The 18,743-nt window shown below is 50.7% G+C and overlaps 1 protein-coding gene across 4 annotated transcripts in view; it reads left to right on the forward strand.

The window, feature by feature from the left end:
* Nucleotides 1–4,594: 4,594 nt before the first annotated feature.
* ARHGAP22 (Rho GTPase activating protein 22) overlaps nt 4,595–18,743 on the forward strand; it is a 169,333-nt gene continuing 155,184 nt past the window's right edge. For 3 of the 4 annotated variants that reach the window (XM_040623827.1, XM_040623828.1, XM_040623829.1), the window contains exon 1: nt 8,182–8,248. In XM_040623827.1, coding sequence (XP_040479761.1) covers nt 8,197–8,248 — 52 coding nt within the window. In that variant the 5' untranslated portion in view covers nt 8,182–8,196. Of the gene's footprint in view, nt 4,734–8,083; nt 8,249–18,743 lie in introns of those variants that run through there. The other variant, XM_040623830.1, reaches the window with a different exon arrangement.

Below are 18,743 nucleotides of genomic sequence, written 5' to 3' on the forward strand. Positions count from 1 at the left end.
TTAAATTTAATTAAGTAATTAATTAATTAAAGAAAAAGTCTAGAGCTGAACTGTGCATTATAGCAGGGCTTCCAGCCACCTCTGGCTATTGAACATTTGAAATGGGATCAACAGACAATTAAATTATTCATTTTAATTAATTTTCATTTTGATTTAAAAATCGATACACAATCTAGTTGTTGGAAAGCTTTTACATATGCTTGGAAAAATTTGGGTAGGTGAATTGTCTTTTTTGACTCCAAATCTTGTGAAATCTAAATACAGGTGAAATAGTCCAGTGGAAATTTAGCATCCAAATGAGATGTGGTATAAATGTTAAAATACACACCAGATTTGGAAGGCTTAGTATAAAAAGAATATAAAATTTTTCATTGATAGTACTTATACTGGTTTCATGTTGAAATGACAGTTGACCTTTGAATAACATGAGTTTCTTGATAAATACAGTAGTACAGTATTATAAATGGATTTTCTCTTCCTTAAGATTTTCTTAATAAAATTTTCCTTTCTCTAGCTCCCTTGATCGTAAGAATACGGTAGATGATACATATAGAATACAAAATATGTGCGGATCAACTGTTATCAGCAAGGCTTTCAATCAGCAATAGGTATTAGCAGTTAAGTTCTGTGGGAGTCAAAAGCGGAATTTAAATCTTAAATCTCCCCACTTGGGCACCTGAGGTCAGAAATGTTCAGTGAATCTCCCAAGGAGACAGATTTCAAGTGGTATTGCTGAGATTTGAAACCAAGGCCAAGGACAGAAACAGGAGGGTAGCCTTCATTGACCTGGCCTTCCAGTGGCTCTGGTGGGCAGTCCCCTTCTGTGAGGCTGTGCCAGCTCCCCTTCCCCTGGACTCAGTGTGGCCCTTTGCTCTTGTCCTCCTGATCAAAGCAGGGTGGCTGGCCACGGACTGGAAACCTTAGAAAGTCTGATTTGGCATCTGGGGCTGCGATGGAGTCTGGGTCAGTTCAGTCTCAGGAAGATGATGATGGCAGAGGTTCAGCACCCTGAGCCCCCACATCATTCAAGAGCCAACTGTATCATATTTTGATATGTTGTATTAGAGAAATTATATTATTAAGCGATTTCCTCTGCCTTTTTCCATGTGACTACTAGAAAAAATTTAATTGCATGTATGGCTCCCATTATATCTCTATGAGACAACGTTCAAGCCCCAAGGAAGGACCCAGGAGTCTGGAGGTTCTAATTCTGCCCCATTCTTCTCTTCCATGTTCTTATATTCAGTAGTAGTCACGCCCCTGTCTTCATTCATTACTCTCATTTCTTTTATAGACAATGATGACTTAGACTGACCACAACATCTGCTGACTTCTTCGTCCACCTGTACACTTGGGACCCTTCTTTGCAGGTCAGCTCTTTCTGTTGGCTTCCAGAGGCCACACTGCAGGCCGCATTGACTCTCTCGGTGTCACTAGTAATACTAAGGACCCGGACCTGGGCAGAGACACACCTGCCGCAGGCACCAGGCCCTCCACGGCTCTGTTGGAGTCCAGCTGCTGCACTGTGGCCTCTTCTACCTCAGGGGCAGCTGCCGTGGGCAGGGGCCACCAAAGGCCACGGCAAGCCTGAGCTGCGGACAGGTGGGCAGCCTCCAGGGTGATGCTCCACTCGGCTTCCTCATCCCGCCGGCCTCTCTGTGGCTGGCCGCCACGCTCACACTCACCTCTGACTCAGAGCGGGACTGCCAATGAGCAGCACCTTGCCCATTCCTCTTAACCCTCCCCCAGAATGTGCATCTGATTATGTTGGCCACACTCTCTGGGTCCTACCTGACCAGGGTCATAATCAAAGCATCTTCCTCTCTCCTGAGGACTTAGGGGGCCGTTCCCCAGGGCTTGTGCCATTCATCTCAGCCCAGTAGGCCAGGTCCTGGACTGCTTGCCCTCCTTCAGATTTGCACCTGGCTCGCCTCACTTGCCTCACCCTTGTCCCAGCCTTGAATTGCCCAGAAGTGTGTGTTTCCCATGGGTGCTTCTCAAGTCACTCCTCTGACCGCCCTCAGGCCTACAGAGCCCCACCTCAGAAGGGCTTGCTCGGAAATGACAGTGTGCTGCTGAAAACACACACACACACACACACACACACACACACACACACACGCACGCACTTGTAAGTAGTGTTCTGAGAGCACCATCGTGTGGCCACAATTGCCAATTACAGCCAGGGTTGCTCTACATACATACATTTTTTGAGTGAGAGTGTGCCAGTCAGGGGTGGGGGAGAAGGAAGAGGGAGGGGAAGAGGAAGAGAGAGAAAGAGACAATCTTTAGCAGACTCCAGGCCCCGAGTCCATGACCCTGAGATCATGACCTGAGTCGAAATCAAGAGCTGGACACTTAACCAACAGAGCCACCCACGCACCCCTTGCTCTATCTATACTAACTAGTTCAGTGCTTCTTCTATTCAACAATGGTAAGCCCTCTTCAAAAGAAAGGGGAAACAATCCCCTGACTCCAGCATCAAATTAAATATTTATATGCATAAAATAATATATATCCTTCCAATGTTTATAACTTTCAACAACTAGGGAAAATAAAACTTTGCTATGTAAAAACAAACAAAATGTCTCCTAAGGTTTCTTAATGCAATGTGATCTACAGAGTGGTTCTGGCTGAATTTGTGACTGCTGGGGTTCAGTAGCTCATTGATAAGAAGCTTCTAGAGGGTCATTGTGACCACCATGATTTCTGGGGACTTCCCTTTCCCAGGACCCTAACTTCACAGAAGCTAGTCAGCCCATGGATGGTGACAGGCTTCTGGCTAGGACTGAGGGTTCCTACTCCATCTCCTGGCCCCAGAAAAAAGCCCAAGAGGCAGCCATAGTATGACTGCTGGCTCCCAAGACCAAGGGCACCAGAGCCCAACAGAAACATTAAAGATAGGCACGTTCTCTGCCACTTGCTGTCAATTGTGTTAAGTACAAATGAAAACTCAGGTCCTGACATCACCTAGGAGTGTTTGATTATAAGGTGGTCATCCCACCTTATAAAAATGGCTCACTCTTTAATGTGTAATGTAAATTCAAGTGCAGAACGTATAAAATGTGCAGGAGACCCGGTTCGAGAACCAAACACTAGCCCTAGCTAATGCCGCAGCTGACGACGGAGGAAACAACCCTTCCTGGGCCCCTGTTAAGTGCAGCTGCATTATGGCCATTAGGACAGGTCCAGAGCACTTAGCCAGGTTCTTGGAGCGGCTTACCTCCCTCAATCCCCACTGCCGTGATGGGGAACGGGACTCAGAGAGGCAGTGTAACTTACCAGTGACCCAGCTAAAAGATGTCCAGGCAGGAGTCAAAACCACCTTTGCCGGACTCCAGTGCTTCTGCGCCCTCTGTTACAGCGCCCACCCCTCCCCCAGCAAGCCAGGAGCGAGGTCATAGCCCTCCATAGTGCATGCCCAAGGAGGCCTAGCCTGCTGCTTTGCCATCATGCCCACGGTAGCCATGGGGATGGACGGGGTCCAAGAACAATACACTACACCTTGCTTCTCACAAGCCCTGAGCTCTGGCCCTGTGCCAGGCTGCGTGCCTCTTTGCCTCTGCCAGCAACTACTCCCCACCACGGCCCACCCGCTCTACTCCCAGGGAACTCCAAGGGCAGTGCTTAGGGTAGATGATGGGCCTGCCTCTGCCATCATCATCTTCCTGAGACTGGACTGACCCAGACTCCATCCCAGCCCCAGCTCTGCCCAGATGCCAAATCAGACTTTCTAAGGTTTCCAGTCCGTGGCCAGCCACCCTGCTTTGGTCAGGAGGACAAGAGCAAAGGGCCACACTGAGTCCAGGGGAAGGGGAGCTGGCACACCCTCACAGAAGGGGACTGCCCACCAGAGCCACTGGAAGGCCAGGTCAATGAAGGCTACCCTCCTGTTTCTGTCCTTGGCCTTGGTTTCAAATCTCAGCAATACCACTTGAAATCTGTCTTCTTGGGAGATTCACTGAACATTTCTGACCTCAGTTGCCCAAGTGGGGAGATTTAAGCGATGCTGGTTCTTTGGGAACTGGTTCAGATCCCCCCGCCCAACCTGAACAGGGCTCCTGCCCTGCTAATGGCCTGCAGCCCCACCTTCCTGCCCAGACTGAAGATACAAGACTGGCCCGCTGGGCAGAATTCAGGAAGACCCAGTGTGGAAATCCCCAGGAATCCTACACACCCTCCCAGCCACATGTGGCACCAGGAAAGGTGAGGCTACAGGCGAGGGTGGGGAGGGTGGGAGCTGGCCGACCCAGGCTGGGAGCCCCTGAGCTGGGTCTGCGAGGAAGGCCACGGTCCCCCGGTGTGCGAGGCGGTGTGCGCTGGTGCCCGCCAGGGGGCGCTCTGCACCAAGTCGAACTCCAGGCGGGCTTCCGCCGGCCTGCCGCAGCCCCTCCTGGCAGAAGTTAGCCTGGCAGGCAAGGCTTCTTCAGGCGGGGCAGCCGCAGGCTCTTAGCAGGCCAAGGACTGCCATCAACACAACGTCCCCAGAGGCACCGAGGAGCCAGGGAGCCTGCATCTGACTGATGATGTTGGGCCCGGGCAGCTTCCTCCTGGTCCTGCCCGCCTCCCCTGCCCACTCGTCACATGGGGGACAGGGGGCAGGGCCAAGGCCACCGCCACTGGGTGAACAGAGGGGGCAGGGAGCCCGAGGATGGCTCCCAGGCGGTGTCCGAGGAAGGATCCCAGGCCGGCTCTGGGCGGCGGAGACGGCGGTGTCCGGCCCCGGGTCCCAGGTGAGCAGACCCCAGCGGGCAGCACCCAGGCAGCTTTCCTGGACGTCCGGATGCCCGCCGGGTGGTGGGCGCTCGTTGGCATGGCTCCCACGCAGGCGCAGCGTGAGGCTGCCGGGGATGAACGAGGGGCCACAGGGTGAACACGTGCCGGGCCAGTGCCGCACAGCGGGACCCTTCGGCCACCCTAGAGGGATGGGGTGGCAGTGAGCCTCGAGCACCGTGGGTTTGAAGGTTCCGCCTCCACAACGCTAAACTGTGCTGGGGTGACCCACGAGTCCGCTGAAATATTCACCCGGTAAACTGTCAGGTTAACAAGTCTGCTCCACAGCCAGCCTACTGAGAGCTGGTCGTCATTGTGCGTAATGCCTGTGGGTCGGGGCACGCCCCGTGCAGGGCACACTGGCCTGAGGCCAGGAGACCTGGTGCTCCCAGCACGCTCTCCCACAGTGAGCCCGTTGGCCGTGTGGCTGGTGCCAGTCAAGCTGCTCCTGGCTGAGTCATCCCCTGGCTCCCCACGACTACCTGGCTGGGCGCTGCTAGGCACTGGGAGCAGTGCCCCAACTCCTCTGGGCTTACCTGGGATGTGGCTTGCCCTTGAACACTGCTGCCAAGAAAGATGAGTGAAGATAAGGGGAGGGCTAGGCTGGGTGCTTGGAGAGCAGTTCTCCTGTCTCCTCTGCCCCTGAGGTTGCTTCCCCTCTCCCTGCGGCTGACAAGCAAGGCCCACCATATCTTTCCTTCCACCCTTGTTTTCCCCACAGCAGAAGCCCATGCCCTAGAGCCTTGTCATTCTCACTGCAGGCTGAGGTCTGCAAAGGTCACTCCTCGAACCAGAGCCCTCCTGGTACAATCACGCTCCCCACACCCGTACACACATGCACTACCCCCATGATGTAAATGGGGGCCATTGAGGGGCAGAGACCTGCTAAGGGCACATGGCAGAGCCAGGACAGAGGCCCAGCACACTGGTTCCCAGGGAGGCCTCTTTGCTCTGTGATAGCAGAGTGGAGATTGGGTCATACATCTGGCCGGGAGAAAGGTAGGGGCTGAGAAAGAAAGTAAGAGTGATCATGTCCAAGGGGAAAAGCTAACATTTTACACACACATACACACACATGTGCACACACACACACACCTGAGGTCAGTCTCATCTATCTTATCCTTAGAGCAGTCTGCTGTGGGCACTGTATTTGGAGCCGGCTCCCCACTTTGGTCACAGGGCTCTGACATCTATTCCAGCATCTACCTCTTTCCTATACCAGCCCAGTCCACCCAGCTCCTGGGATGAGACCAGGTTGGTTTAGCCAGTACATACATCTCATTCCCCAGCCATCAGGACTGGTTCAAGGATGGATTTGGTTGCCCAGTCAAAGCCATAAGGCAAGAGATATTTGGGAAGGTAGGGAAGAGAAGCTTCCCAGCATTTCTGAGAGAAACACCAAAAGATACGTTCTCTTCCTATTAGACACAAAGGAGAAAATATTAGCTCCCAAAGATGGCATTCAGCATTTTTTAATAATTAGGAAACCTTGATGTGGATGAAACAGACACCCAGGAAGCAAACAGGGGAGGGTGGGAGGGAACCAGACTTGGTTGACATTATCGGCTGCTGGATCCAGCCAGGTCTGAAGTCCATATGATGAGGTCTTTACCACTAAAGGATCCAAAATATCCCCCCTTATGTTTTAAGACAATTTCAGTTGTCCTTTTTGTTTCCAGCAACTGAAAGTTTCTTACCTGATTATCTTTCTTTTGACCAAAGATAAAATGGATACTCAGAAGGTATAAGCATAAGGTTGCCAGATAAAATACAGAATAGTCCGTTAAATCTGAATTTCAGACCAACAATGAATACCTTTATACTAGATACTATGTGCCATGCAATATTTGGAACACACTTGCACTAAAAACATAACTGGGCATTCTGTATTTGTATTTGCTATTTCTGGTAGCCCTATCTCAGTAGCATGTCCAGATTCACACTACTAGAAAAAGGAAAAGCCTGGACACAGACACAGAGTTTTCAATTCTAAAGCCCCTATTACACAAGGTCATAGGAAGGGCTTCTACCTATCACTCTTTATTCCCCTCCTAGCCCTGTGTGCTTGGAGAATACAGAGAGATGTCACTCTGGGTCCCTAAAGGTCCTTGAGTCTGTCCCAGCTCCAGAGTTCTCTGCTTGCTACACTGCTCCTGTAGCCCCTGGGCTGGGCTCCACCCCAGCCTCTGGTTTGGGGCTTTGCTGCTGTCTTCGAACAGTGTGGTTTCTTTGGCGGCCAGCTGTCCCAGGTCACTCCCCAGAGGCACCACTGGGCGATTCCTCTGTACTGGCCCCGTGCACCCCTCAGGGATGCCAGCAGCTGGAACTGTCCGCAGATGGCCAAGGCTGGCCCCCCTGCAGCCTAGGACAGTGCTGCCCGGCCCAGCAGCCCACAGCCCCGCCTCCACCTCATGTGGCGGTGGCAGCCTGAGTCCCTGCTTTCCTGCAGCCTACGGGGGAAGGGACCTGCCCACACCGAGTGCTGGCCAATGCTTGTTTTACCTGCATGGCAGGGATCGGTTCTGCGATCACGAACACACTACACGTGCAATACTGCAGAGACGGGATCAGAGAAGACAAGAAGGGGAGTAGGAAGAACATTCTGGGGGCTGTCCTCCCAGGGGTTGCTCCTGGCCTCTGTAAGCTCCATATGTATTTAAATGGAACAGCACCGCCCCCTGGGAACTGCCTTTCCCTGAAATGGCCAAGACCACAATGTCAATGACATTGATGGCTGCCTAAATGTCACTTGGCTGTTTCCTAATTGGGATTTCCTTTTCAATTTCCCACACCTGAAGTGATGCAGGGATGGTGCTGAATTTTCTAGCAATGGAACAAAAAGCTGCACCATGAGCAGCCAGAGTACGAGGCTGAGGGTCTGCCGCTGGCTGCTGTGGGGGCTTCGTCTCTCCATGCGGCCGTGGGGACCATGTCCTCGGTCTCCCCGCTAGCAGGACTCTGGCACACACCAGATGGGAGTCAGACAGCATCCTGGCAGTCTCTGCGTACTTGCAGGGCATTGTGGCCACTTTCTAGGCTGTGTGGGAACTGACGTGTGAAGGGCTTTGCTGTTTCACAGCCTCCCTTGTCTTGTTGATCTTCTGCTTGCCCGGAGAGGCAGTTGTCATTATTGTTCCCATTTTACAGATGAGGAACTGATACCTAGGCGTCCCGTGACTTGCCCAAGGCCATTCCAAGATGCCTGGGCCCACTTGTATTTGAGGGACGAATTCCTCACAGCAAGCCTTCTTGTGTGAAATCCAAGAAAACACCAGATAAAGGGCATTCTAAATATATTTCTTTTCTATAGATGCTGATCTCCTGTTACTGGAAAACAGGAATTAGCTTGTCTGCTTGAGGATGTGGTTGGTTCTTTATAAAAAGGATACACAAGAAATTTGCACATAGTCTGCCAGCTTCATTATGCTGCCGACAGCTTCCAGCAAAAGAAGAACATTTGCAGCCAGATATTTCGGTAAGAATTTTATTTTATTCTATGTGGAGTATGATTACCTTTGCTCTTGGCTTCTTGCTTGCGAGATGGGGGTCACTTGAGGCTGAGAGATGGGGTCACTCAAGGAGCTGTCTTGGTCCCGCAGGCTGGAAGCGTCAAGGGGCATCATCGGTGGTCAGGGCCTGGGCACTGGCTGATGGTGCCCACAGCCCTCACCCCTGAACTTGGGAGCTGTTCTGGGTCTGCCTGAAACACAGAGCCTTCAACATGACCATACTTGTTGCAGGGATTTGAGTCCAGTGACTCAGGGCTCTGATGACAGTCAGCGTCTGGAAAGACCACTGTGCCCAGAGACTATGGGGACAAGAGGCAGGTCCTTCACGGGGAATGGGGTGCATCCTACAGCAGCCCCGTATCCTGCTTGGAAGCGGTCCGGCCAGGGAGTTGATGCAGTAGCCCTCAGTGAAGTGCCAGGAGGTCACCGAGGCACGGTGGGACATCCCTCGGGGTGGGTCACGTGCAGCTGCTGCGTGGGTGGTCGTGCAGCTGCTTGTTGGGGGATCACACAGATGCTGGCTGGGGGGTTGTGCCGTGGTGTTTCCTGTTCTCTGGACCTGGACAATTTCCGAGGATGATTGAAATTCCAGATACCAGAGGAAGAAACACAGACAGTGGTCTTCAACCTAGCTCGACGTTAGAATCCTGAAGGAGCTTTTAAAAATCCCCAGGTATTTTTAGATACTTGGAGACTGGTCTGGAGTGGGTTCCAGACATCAGCATATTTTTCAGTTCCCAGGTGAACCTCCCATGCGCCCAGGGCCCGGAACCACCCGACCCAGGCTGGGGAGGCCTCAGATGGCACACAGCGGCCCTTGCTGTGGTCTGAGTGTGTAGGGATGAGGACTCAAGCTCTGGGTTCACAAAGCCAGGTGGCCTGGATCTGACGCAGAGCTGGACACATGCTACAGGAAACCTCTCAGAATGTGTCATCTCCTGAATCTCCCTTTCTGTAGTAGGGGTGGGGAGCTGCTGAAATCAGCCTTTAATTCTGGTCAGGTCTAATGCATTAAGGGTCTGTGAAATCATCAGATATTTTCCCCTCAGTTGGGTTTATAGCATCATCTGATTTGAAAGGAAAAGTCACTTGCTTTTGTGGAAGCTTCTGGGCCACCAGATTTTCACAGTATAGCAGATACCCACCCGCCTCCACCCCCACCCCCCATCTCCTGGCTTCGGGACAGATGCTAATTAGTACAGATGCTAATTCTTTAAGGAAAAGACGAATGAGATATTGCATGAGATACCTGAATTTAAAGAAGTTGGTTGAATTACATTTTTAAGGGCAGTGAAATTCACGTAACCCAATTAACCATTTGAAAGCAAGCCATTACTTCCGCAGTGATTCGTACCTTGACGATGTTGTGCAACTGCCCCCTCTCTCTAGTCCCAAAGCATGTTCGCCACCCCGAAAGAAAATCCCATACCCACTGAGCAGTGGCTCCCCACCTCCCCCAGCCCTGGCACCCACCGATCTGCTTTCTGTCCCTAGGACTTACCTACTCTGGGTAGTTCATACAAATGCAACCACATGGCGTGTGTCCTTTTGTGTCTGAAATCTTTGGCTCAGAGTGACGTGTCTGAGATTGATCACATGGTAGCAGGCATCTGTACTTCATTCCTTCAGACTTAATTAACTTTAAAATCATTATCTGACCACAAACAGCTTGGCAGCTTTATAACAACGGGCCAGCCATGCTGTTCTACAGAAGGCTCTGAAAATAGGAAAGGCAGCCAGCACCGGGCAAGTGGGTTCTCCTCCCCATCCTTGGTCTCTCTGGGTCAGCTGTGCTGTCTCTCTTCCTCTCTTGATTTCTCTCTTTCCATCTTTCTGTCCCTCTGTCTGTCTCTCTGACTCTCCCTCTTCTCTCCTCTCTCTCACCATAGATTCTGGAGGAAGTCATTTGGGAACGTGAGCTCGCTTTGAACGGATATTTCCAGGGAATTGGGGCAGGTGGGAGATCCTTCGGGGTTACACTGTGGTGCTGTACTTCATCTCTTCACTCTGCCCAGAGTTTTGTTGAGTCAGGGACCTGCCACGTAGCAGGAAGCCAGAGGCCAGCCAGCACTTTGGTCTCTCATTCGGGGAGAGACTAAATGAGAGCTGGCTAAAACTCTCACCCTTGTAAGCTTTTCCTGTGGCACGATCCTGCCCGTTCAGACCAGTTCCAGCCTCCTGGCTCACCAGCTTCCCACGCTGCTGCTGCCCACTGGCCTGCCCGGTTCTCTCCCAAGGGCTGGGGGCTTCACCCGGTTAGCTGACCCTCCTGGGTACTTCCCACCATGAGTAGCCAGGTCTGAATCATGGTGGGCAGAAAGAGGGTAACCTCTGCCCACACTGGGCCAGAGAGTCCAGAAGGAAGGAGAAGCCACTCTGAGTCCAATCATCCATTCAGAACCCCAGCTCCTTGGCCCACAAGCTAACCTCCAGGACCAAGACCAGGGGGCAGCTTGGACTGGACATCCTCCCTCACACCCTACCCCAGCGCCCTCCCAGCTCTGGCTTCTCTCAAGTGGTCTTTCTCTGGAACATCTCCTCTCCCCTCCCTGCTGTGGATGGCAGGGACATGAGGAAACCACATGGACCCAGGTGGGGAGGCGAGTGTGTGGGAGAATAGGAGACTCAGAGACAGGGGAACCGAAATCATAGAAAGGGAAGTGGTGGGTGGTGCAGGGGAGGTAGGTTGATGCCATGTTGAGAAACGTGGACTCTTTTTCATGCTCAATACGGAGCTGTTGAAAGTTTTAAGTGTAGGACTAATTGGATCAGATTTATAGGACACCTGAAACTTACAACATCATATGTCAACTACACTTCCAAGTTAAAAAAGAAAGAAAAATAGATCAGATCTGTGGTTACTGGAAGTGGGGCAGGGGGAGGGGGAATTGGTGGAAAACAGTCAAAGTGTACAAATGTCCAGTTGTAAGATAAGCAAGTCCCACAGAGGAGTGGTGTGCACAGCACGGTGAGTCTATGAACACTGCTGTAAGATACACTTCGAAGTTAAGAGAGGCGATCCTGAGGGTTACCATCACAAGGAAAAAAAGTATTTTTTTTCTTTTTCTCTCTCTCTTTTTTTTTTTTTTTTTTTGTACCTACATGAGATGGCAGATATTAACTAAATGGATTGTGGTCATCATTTCACAATAGATGTAAATCAAATTATATGCTGTGTACCTTAAACTTATAGAGTGCTGGATGTCAATTATATCCTAATAAAGCTGGGGGAGAAAAGAATTTTTTATAGGAAGAATGATGCGGTGGCAGAGTGTGAAGGCAGCTCTCACCTAGATTCTTACAAAGACCTCCTTACTGGTCTTCCTGATTCTACCTCCGGCCTATCCATCTCCTCCCAATATTGCAGCTGGAACAAGGCTCTTAAAGCCTAGAGGAGCAGCACTCGCTGAGCACATCCCGGTGGATTTCTCCAGCTGACTCACCGTTACGCGTCACACATCATCTCCCCTGCCCCCCACTTGCTGAGCACCAGCAACACCGGCTTCCTTGCTCTTCCTCCAATGCCCCAGGTCTTTGCACGTGCTCTGTCCTCTCTCCGGAGTACCCTTTCCCCCCAGACACCCACCTGACTCACAAACTGACCTCCCTCGGACTTTTCCCATCTTTTGAGGCTTTCCCTGACCACCTGTCTGCGTCCCAGTAGGGTAGGTCATGCAGTAACTGAGTCATGGGTCACCTGTCCATCGCAGTGACTCAAACACCCAGGCTGATGAAACAATCATGTACGTGGTGCTGGTGGCCAGGCCAGGGGGTCAAGGGAGAGACTGAGCTCTAGAAAGATCCCGGGTGAGCAATGGAATCCTCGGTCTGGAAGTCCCGCACGTCACACTCATTGTCAACTCACTGTCCAACTACCCATAAGGAGTCCAGGAAGTGTCATCCTACCATGTGCCTAGAAGGGGAATTTGAAAGTATTTGGCAAATGCCACGGATGACTGCACTATTTGCAAACCACTGTGACCTTCCTACCCTTCTTCACTGCCTATTTTTCTTCACATCATTTGTTATCTCATATAAGTATGGGTGGATTTATTTATTTTTTAAAGATTTATTTCTTTATTTTAGAGACAGAGAGAAAGAGAAAGCACAGGGGGAAAGGGCAGGGGGAAGGGAGGAAGAAATTTAAGTAGACTCTGTGCTGAGTGGAGAGCCTGACGTGGGGCTCAGTCTCACGACCCCGAGATCACGATCTGAGCCAAAACCAAGAGATGGACACTTAACCAACTGTGCCACCCAGGTGCCCCTCATATGTATTTAACGGCTTTATGGAGGTGTAGCTTATGTATGATAAAATTCACCCATTCTAAATGTACAATTCCATGATTTTTAGTATATTTGTAGAATTGTACAACCATCACCATAATCCAAGTTTAGGACATTTCTATCACCCAAAAAAATTCCATGGTGCACATTTGCAATTAATCCCTACTCCCACTCCAGCCCAAGGAAACCATGGATCTGCCATTTGTCTTTATAAATTTGCCTTTTCTAGATATGGAAATGGAATCCTGTATTATGTAGTCTTTTTTTTTTTTTAAGATTTTATTTATTTATGTGACAGAGAGACAGCCAGCGAGAGAGGGAACACAGCAGGGGGAGTGGGAGAGGAAGAAGCAGGCTCCCAGCAGAGGAGCCCGATGCGGGGCTCGATCCCATAACTCTGGGATCACGCCCTGAGCCGAAGGCAGACGCTCAATGACTGCGCTACCCAGGCGCCCCACTACTATGTAGTCTTTTGTATCAGAAGTCCTTCACTCAGCCTGAAGTCTTTGAGCTTCATTCGTGGTCCTGTGTGTATCAGTGGTTTGTTCCTTTTTAGCTGAATGATGCTTCAATTACATGGATGTACATTTTGGTTGGTTTCTCGTTTTATGGCCTAGCATATGACCTATCCTGAGCAACATTCCGTACGTACATGAAAATAATGTATATTCTGCACCCATAATAAGGAGTGTCCAATACATAGCAATTAGGTCAGATTGGTTGATCATGTTGCTCGGGCCTTCTAGATCATTGCTGATGCTCTGTCTAATTGTTCTATCAATTACTGAGAAAGATATGAAATCTCCAGTTCTTATTATTCAATCGTCTGCTGTCAGTTTTTGCCTCATATGATTTAAGACTCTTCGTGTGTGTGTATATTTATAATTGTTACTGCTGCCTCCTGGCCTTGATTGGGCAACCAGTCCGTCCCTGCGCCTGTCTCTCATGGCGTCTCTGCCTCACCCTGACTCACTGTGAGGAGGAAAGCCAGGCATGCTGGTTTGCTCTAGCTGCCATAACAAAGTGTCCCAGGCTGAGTGGCTTAAACAAGAGAAATTTATTTTCTTCTAGCTCTGTGGGCTAGAAGTCTGAGATCAAGGTATCGGCAAGGTTAGTTTCTTTGGAGGCCTCTCCCCTTAGCTTGCAGCTGGCGTCTTCTCCCTGTGTCTTCACATGTCCTTCTCTGTGGGTGTCTGTGTCCTAATTTCTTCTTCTAACCAGTTACGTTGGATTTAGGACCTGACCTAATGACTTCATTTTAACTTAATTACCTCTTTAATAACCTTACCTCCAAATACAGTCACATTGTGAAAGGCCGGGGCTTAGGACTTCAATTTTAGGAGGGGATACAGCCCATAACATCGGGAAGGAGCCCTCTTGTTTTCCTGGGCTCCGAGCTGGCAGGCTGGAGGCATCTGTGCCCCGGGAACAAGGAGGCTCAGGAGAGGCTGGGCAGAGCCCCTAGTGAATGTCTAGACAGAAGCTCTGCCAGACACACTGCCCACTGGGGAGCCAAGCGGAAGCCCACACTTACCCACCCCCAGCGACTGAACCAAGTAGGGGCTGAGTCAGAGGCTTTCCTTAGGGAGCCATTTTCTTACGATGATTTCTGTTCCTGCACATCTGGGAGAAGTGATTTGGCCCTGAGAATGATTGCAAAATAGCAGACCGCAGAGAGGGCTCACAGCCCTTCTGCACCCCACAGCTCCCCGTCCCCTGCAGTCTTCATTTGATGCTGCCCCAGCTTCCTGGGGGCAGAGCAGCTCCCCCTGTTGGCCAGATAAAGAAGCTGAGATTCAGGAAGCAATTTGACTCCTGAGGGCACCCAGCCAGTGAGTGGCAGAGACAGGACTCAACCCAGATCTGAGCTGACCCATCTCTAGTGCTCATTCACAGCTGTACCTCTGCCTTTATGGACATCGGCCACACCCTTGGCCATGGCCATCAAATCCCCCATCTGGAACGTGCCCATCCGGCTCCCTGCAGTAGGACTGGGTTAATGGTACAAACTGGCTTCTCTCAACACGTTAGATGGCTATCAGTGCCAGCCAGAGACCCCAGAAACAAGGAGAGGAGGAAGCAGCATCCTGGTGACCTGGGAGGAAAGTGAAGATGAACATGGGAACATAGATGCCCATGGCCTTGACCTTCAGACAGCTGCCCTAAATGCCATCTAAGAGTCAGGCATCCTGAAGACCAGCTCTGCCCAGTGTTCAGTTAAGCAATGGCCCTCCCTCCTCTACCCAGACCTCTGCTCCCTCCTCCTCTTTGCCCCATGTTGTGATCCAGTTCCTGTTAATTCACCAGTGCACAGGGAAAGTCAACCCTCCCACCTGCTGCTGACATCATTTTCCCAATTCTGAAAAGATAAGACTAGTTTTTGGAGAAAGCCAAGTCTGGATGTAGATCCGAGGTCCAACACTTACTCTGTGAGCTTATTCAAGTTATATAGTCTTTTTGTTTGGGTTCCTCACTATAGAAGGGAGATCATGAGAGCTCACATCACAGAAACTTTATAAGGATTACGTATCTAATAAAAAACAAAGAGTTCAAAGAAGGGCACAGGGTAATTCCTGAATGAATAAGAATTCCTGTCCAGACAAACCATTGGATTCTACTATTAATCTCTGGCTCTGAGCTGTTGCCTTTGGCAATTTTTTAAAAAAGAAAGTGGAATGATCAATTTGTGCCTGATGGAGACTGGGCACAAGGACCCTCTACTTGGAACCAGGCACCCTGTCTTATTTCTCCAGTGTTCAGGGAATGTTAACCCAATACCAGTCAACTGAGGGTCCCAGAGACAGTCAGACCGTCATAGAGATGAAAGCTAGCTGAGGCCATCAAAGGTGGCCACACCTGGGAAGTTCACTCAAGGGTTCTCTAACAAAAGGTTGATAGTTCATTTAGTCACTCAGGACACAGTCACTGTGCCAGGCACTGTTCCAGGCACTGGGGATACAGCAGGTAACAAAACTGATAAAAATGCCCACTTCCTGGAGCTCATTCATCACTTGTTACAGTCTAATGGCGGGATCTGAAGGAAGCTGTTCTTTCAAGTCTTCTGTAGATCATGGGCCCCTGGGACATGGAGGGACAGGAGCCCCTAGGGACAGGAGGATGGGAGGTACAGTAGGAGTTGTTTGAAAAAGAATAATTATTCTGCAGCAGCTATAAAATTTGACATGGAAAAAGCTTGGAAATTGTCATTTCCACTCATACAACAAGGAAAAATGTAAATGAACTTAATATCAATGACTTTTCTTAGACTCATCAGAAAATTGAGGTCCCAGGGCAAACCACCACCTCAAATCTGGAGACATTGGGGAATTCAGAAAATAATAGCCAAGATCAGTTTACCTGGAACAGAAGCCACTGGAATCATGATCTGGCACGAACACTGATGTGCTAAATTTGACTACCTGCTGGAGGCGGGCTGTGGATTAGCTTGAGAGTGAGAAACTCCTGGGGTCCCAGAATCAGCCAGTGAGAGGGGCATGCTTTTGTGGGTTTTACCTTCAGGAACTTTGCCAGATTCTCAAGGTAAAGAATCAAGAAAAATCCCTGTGTGTTTTGGACAGGGGGGAGGAAAAAGTAACCACTGGGAAATATCACCAAAATGTTCTCCATAGCAAAACCACCTAGCAGAGCCATAGTGACCTGGTGGGAAGGTAGGTAGCCAACTCCAGCTTCATCTAGACTTCCCTCTCACCTCAGGGGAGGAAGAAAAAAAGGGCGTGGCCTATTTCATACTTCTGAGGGTCATAGCCCGGGGACTCAGGCCCACAAAAAGCCTGAGAGTTAATCACAAGATTATAAAATGCTTTCCCTTCTCACACTTTGCCAGCGCATCGCTGGGCTCCAGTGTAACAGCACATCGCAGCCCAAGGAGCTGCAAGCAGAGGCTCTATTTAAGGAGGAGTTCTTAGGGAAACCCAAAACCATTGAGAAAGCTAAAAAAAAAAACAAAAAAAAACAAGGAAGCCAGAAAAACTGAAATGTCTGGTGCCTACGGTTACCATCAGTGTTAATCCGAGCATGGCGCCTGGCCAGATTAACATAAAACCCCAAACGAAGAGCAACTCGCTTCAGTTTTGGTTACCCAATACATTATGCATGGCTTCCCACCAACAATGAGAAAACATGCCAAACAGCAAGACCAAAACACCACCTGAAGAGAACAACCAAGCCCGTGGAAGGAGCTTGGAAGTCACCACCCCGTCCCAGGAACAGGTACAAGCTGAACCCACTGAAAAATTGATCCCTCCTCTGGGAGCCATAAGAGAAGGGAGGACGCAGGGCAAACCACTGCCTGCCGGATTGGAGACAGACAAGCAGGCACGAGGAGTCACAACTACAGCAGAAACTCGCATGTGGACGCCACCGTGGGAACCAGAGCCCGCAGAGGGAAACTGCAATGTAGCTGGTGAATTGCTGGCAGCTCGGTGTGGACAACCCCGCGAGGCAAGAACCCCACCACATTGTGCGATTTACCTCCAGGAGCCTGGCTGGGTTCCCGCAGTAAATATCCGCGGGAGGAGAGGAAAAGGAACCAGTTTTGACCCGAGTGTTCTGTTCTTAACAAGGCCTGACGTCAAAGGAAATTATTTCCTCAGAGCCCAACCTAATGGAGTATGATCGGAGCCTGACTGACCTAAAGAACGTAAATACCCAGCTCCAGGCAGCTCTAGCCACGCCTCAGAACCAGACTCAGACATGGCAGAGATTTCGGCATAATAAGGTGGAGAATTTAAAATAACCATGACGTGTGTGTTACAGACTTTCTGACGACACCATGGTTATCTCATAATGGCTGTGAGGTGGGGATTAGCCTGGAGGAAGTTTATGGGGACCAGCACCAGAGAGGAGTCCGCGAGCAGGACTGAGCAGAGGGAGATGCTAGACTATGATGGAGGCACAACAGAGCCTCACCTGAGGCTGGGGTGGGCGCTCAGGGCTGTGCTGAGTTGGGGCGAGAGGACCAGGCCTTTATACCCCCACAGTGACCAACCATCGGTGGCGGCTGCCCCCAGGAAGGGAGTGCACCTTAGGTGAGGACATCTACAGTGGAGGGAGAGGCATGGGGGGCTGTATGTCAGTGCTCGGGGCATCCGGGTTACACAGCAGAGCCCACGACGGGCCATCTCACGGGCCATCTCTAGATCTTCATGGTTATAAGCCAGGCTGTGAAGGCACTTTTGTCTGCAAGATAATGCATCTGCAGAATACGGCCCCAGGGGCTGAACTGCTGGGTCAGGGCTGAGTGCTGCCTTCCTCCCCGAGTCCCGTCCTTGGGCCTGGGCTGCCTGTGAACAGTGGCGTTCCTCTCTCCACTCAGACTCCCTGGGTTGATGGCTGGCAAGGCAAGTTCTGACCCTCCCCAGCAGGATACATGACTGTTGCCCCCACATCTTACCTGTAGCAAAGAAAGAGCTCCAGGGAGCCGCATGGAGAATGAGGAGGGGGTTAGGCCCATTTTATGATGAAATCCTGTTGGTTATGAATATGCCTAAACAAATATTACTGAGTCCATGACTTGATGATTTTCAAAAGTCTTTATCCTTTAAATTTGCTACAGAGGTCACCAAGGAGAATCAAATGCCTTGAAAGCAGATTTCTGGGCCTATCAGTGGTTTGGGGGCTCCAGGGCTGGGCGGGTAGAGCCCACAGAACACGCAGTCAGCTCCATCACACACGTACCATCTGGTGGACACCTGTGCCCCATCCTCACTGTAGAAACAGACGGAGCCACCTGGTGTCAGACCCCCTGGCAGGCTGGGGTTGAGATGCCAGCTTAGCGCCTGCTCGCGGGTGACCTGGCATATGTCACTTACGACCTCTGGGCCTTACTTTCCTCTTAAAACAGGAATGAACAAGACATCTTTGGAGGGTGTGTGAACCATGATATCAGGGCTTGGCGCATGGTATGTGCTCAGCAAATGATAACCGCTAACATAGGATTACACCAATCTGTACGGGGGAGGTGCTCCCACAGGGGCACAGTATGCTCCTTACTGACCGGCCTGGCTCTGAGACTGCGTGAGAGCACGGCGGTGAAGGCGGGCCGTCCTGAACAGAGGGCAGGCTGGATTCACGTGCCCGCTGCGAGCAAGAGAAATAGGCCTGATGTCAGTCCCCTGCTGTCACCTCTGGCTATTGCCCCTTTCTTTGAATTCGGAG

This window comes from Ursus maritimus, unplaced genomic scaffold (assembly GCF_017311325.1).
Source record: "Ursus maritimus isolate PB19 unplaced genomic scaffold, ASM1731132v1 scaffold_7, whole genome shotgun sequence".
Taxonomy (NCBI): Eukaryota; Metazoa; Chordata; class Mammalia; order Carnivora; family Ursidae; genus Ursus; species Ursus maritimus.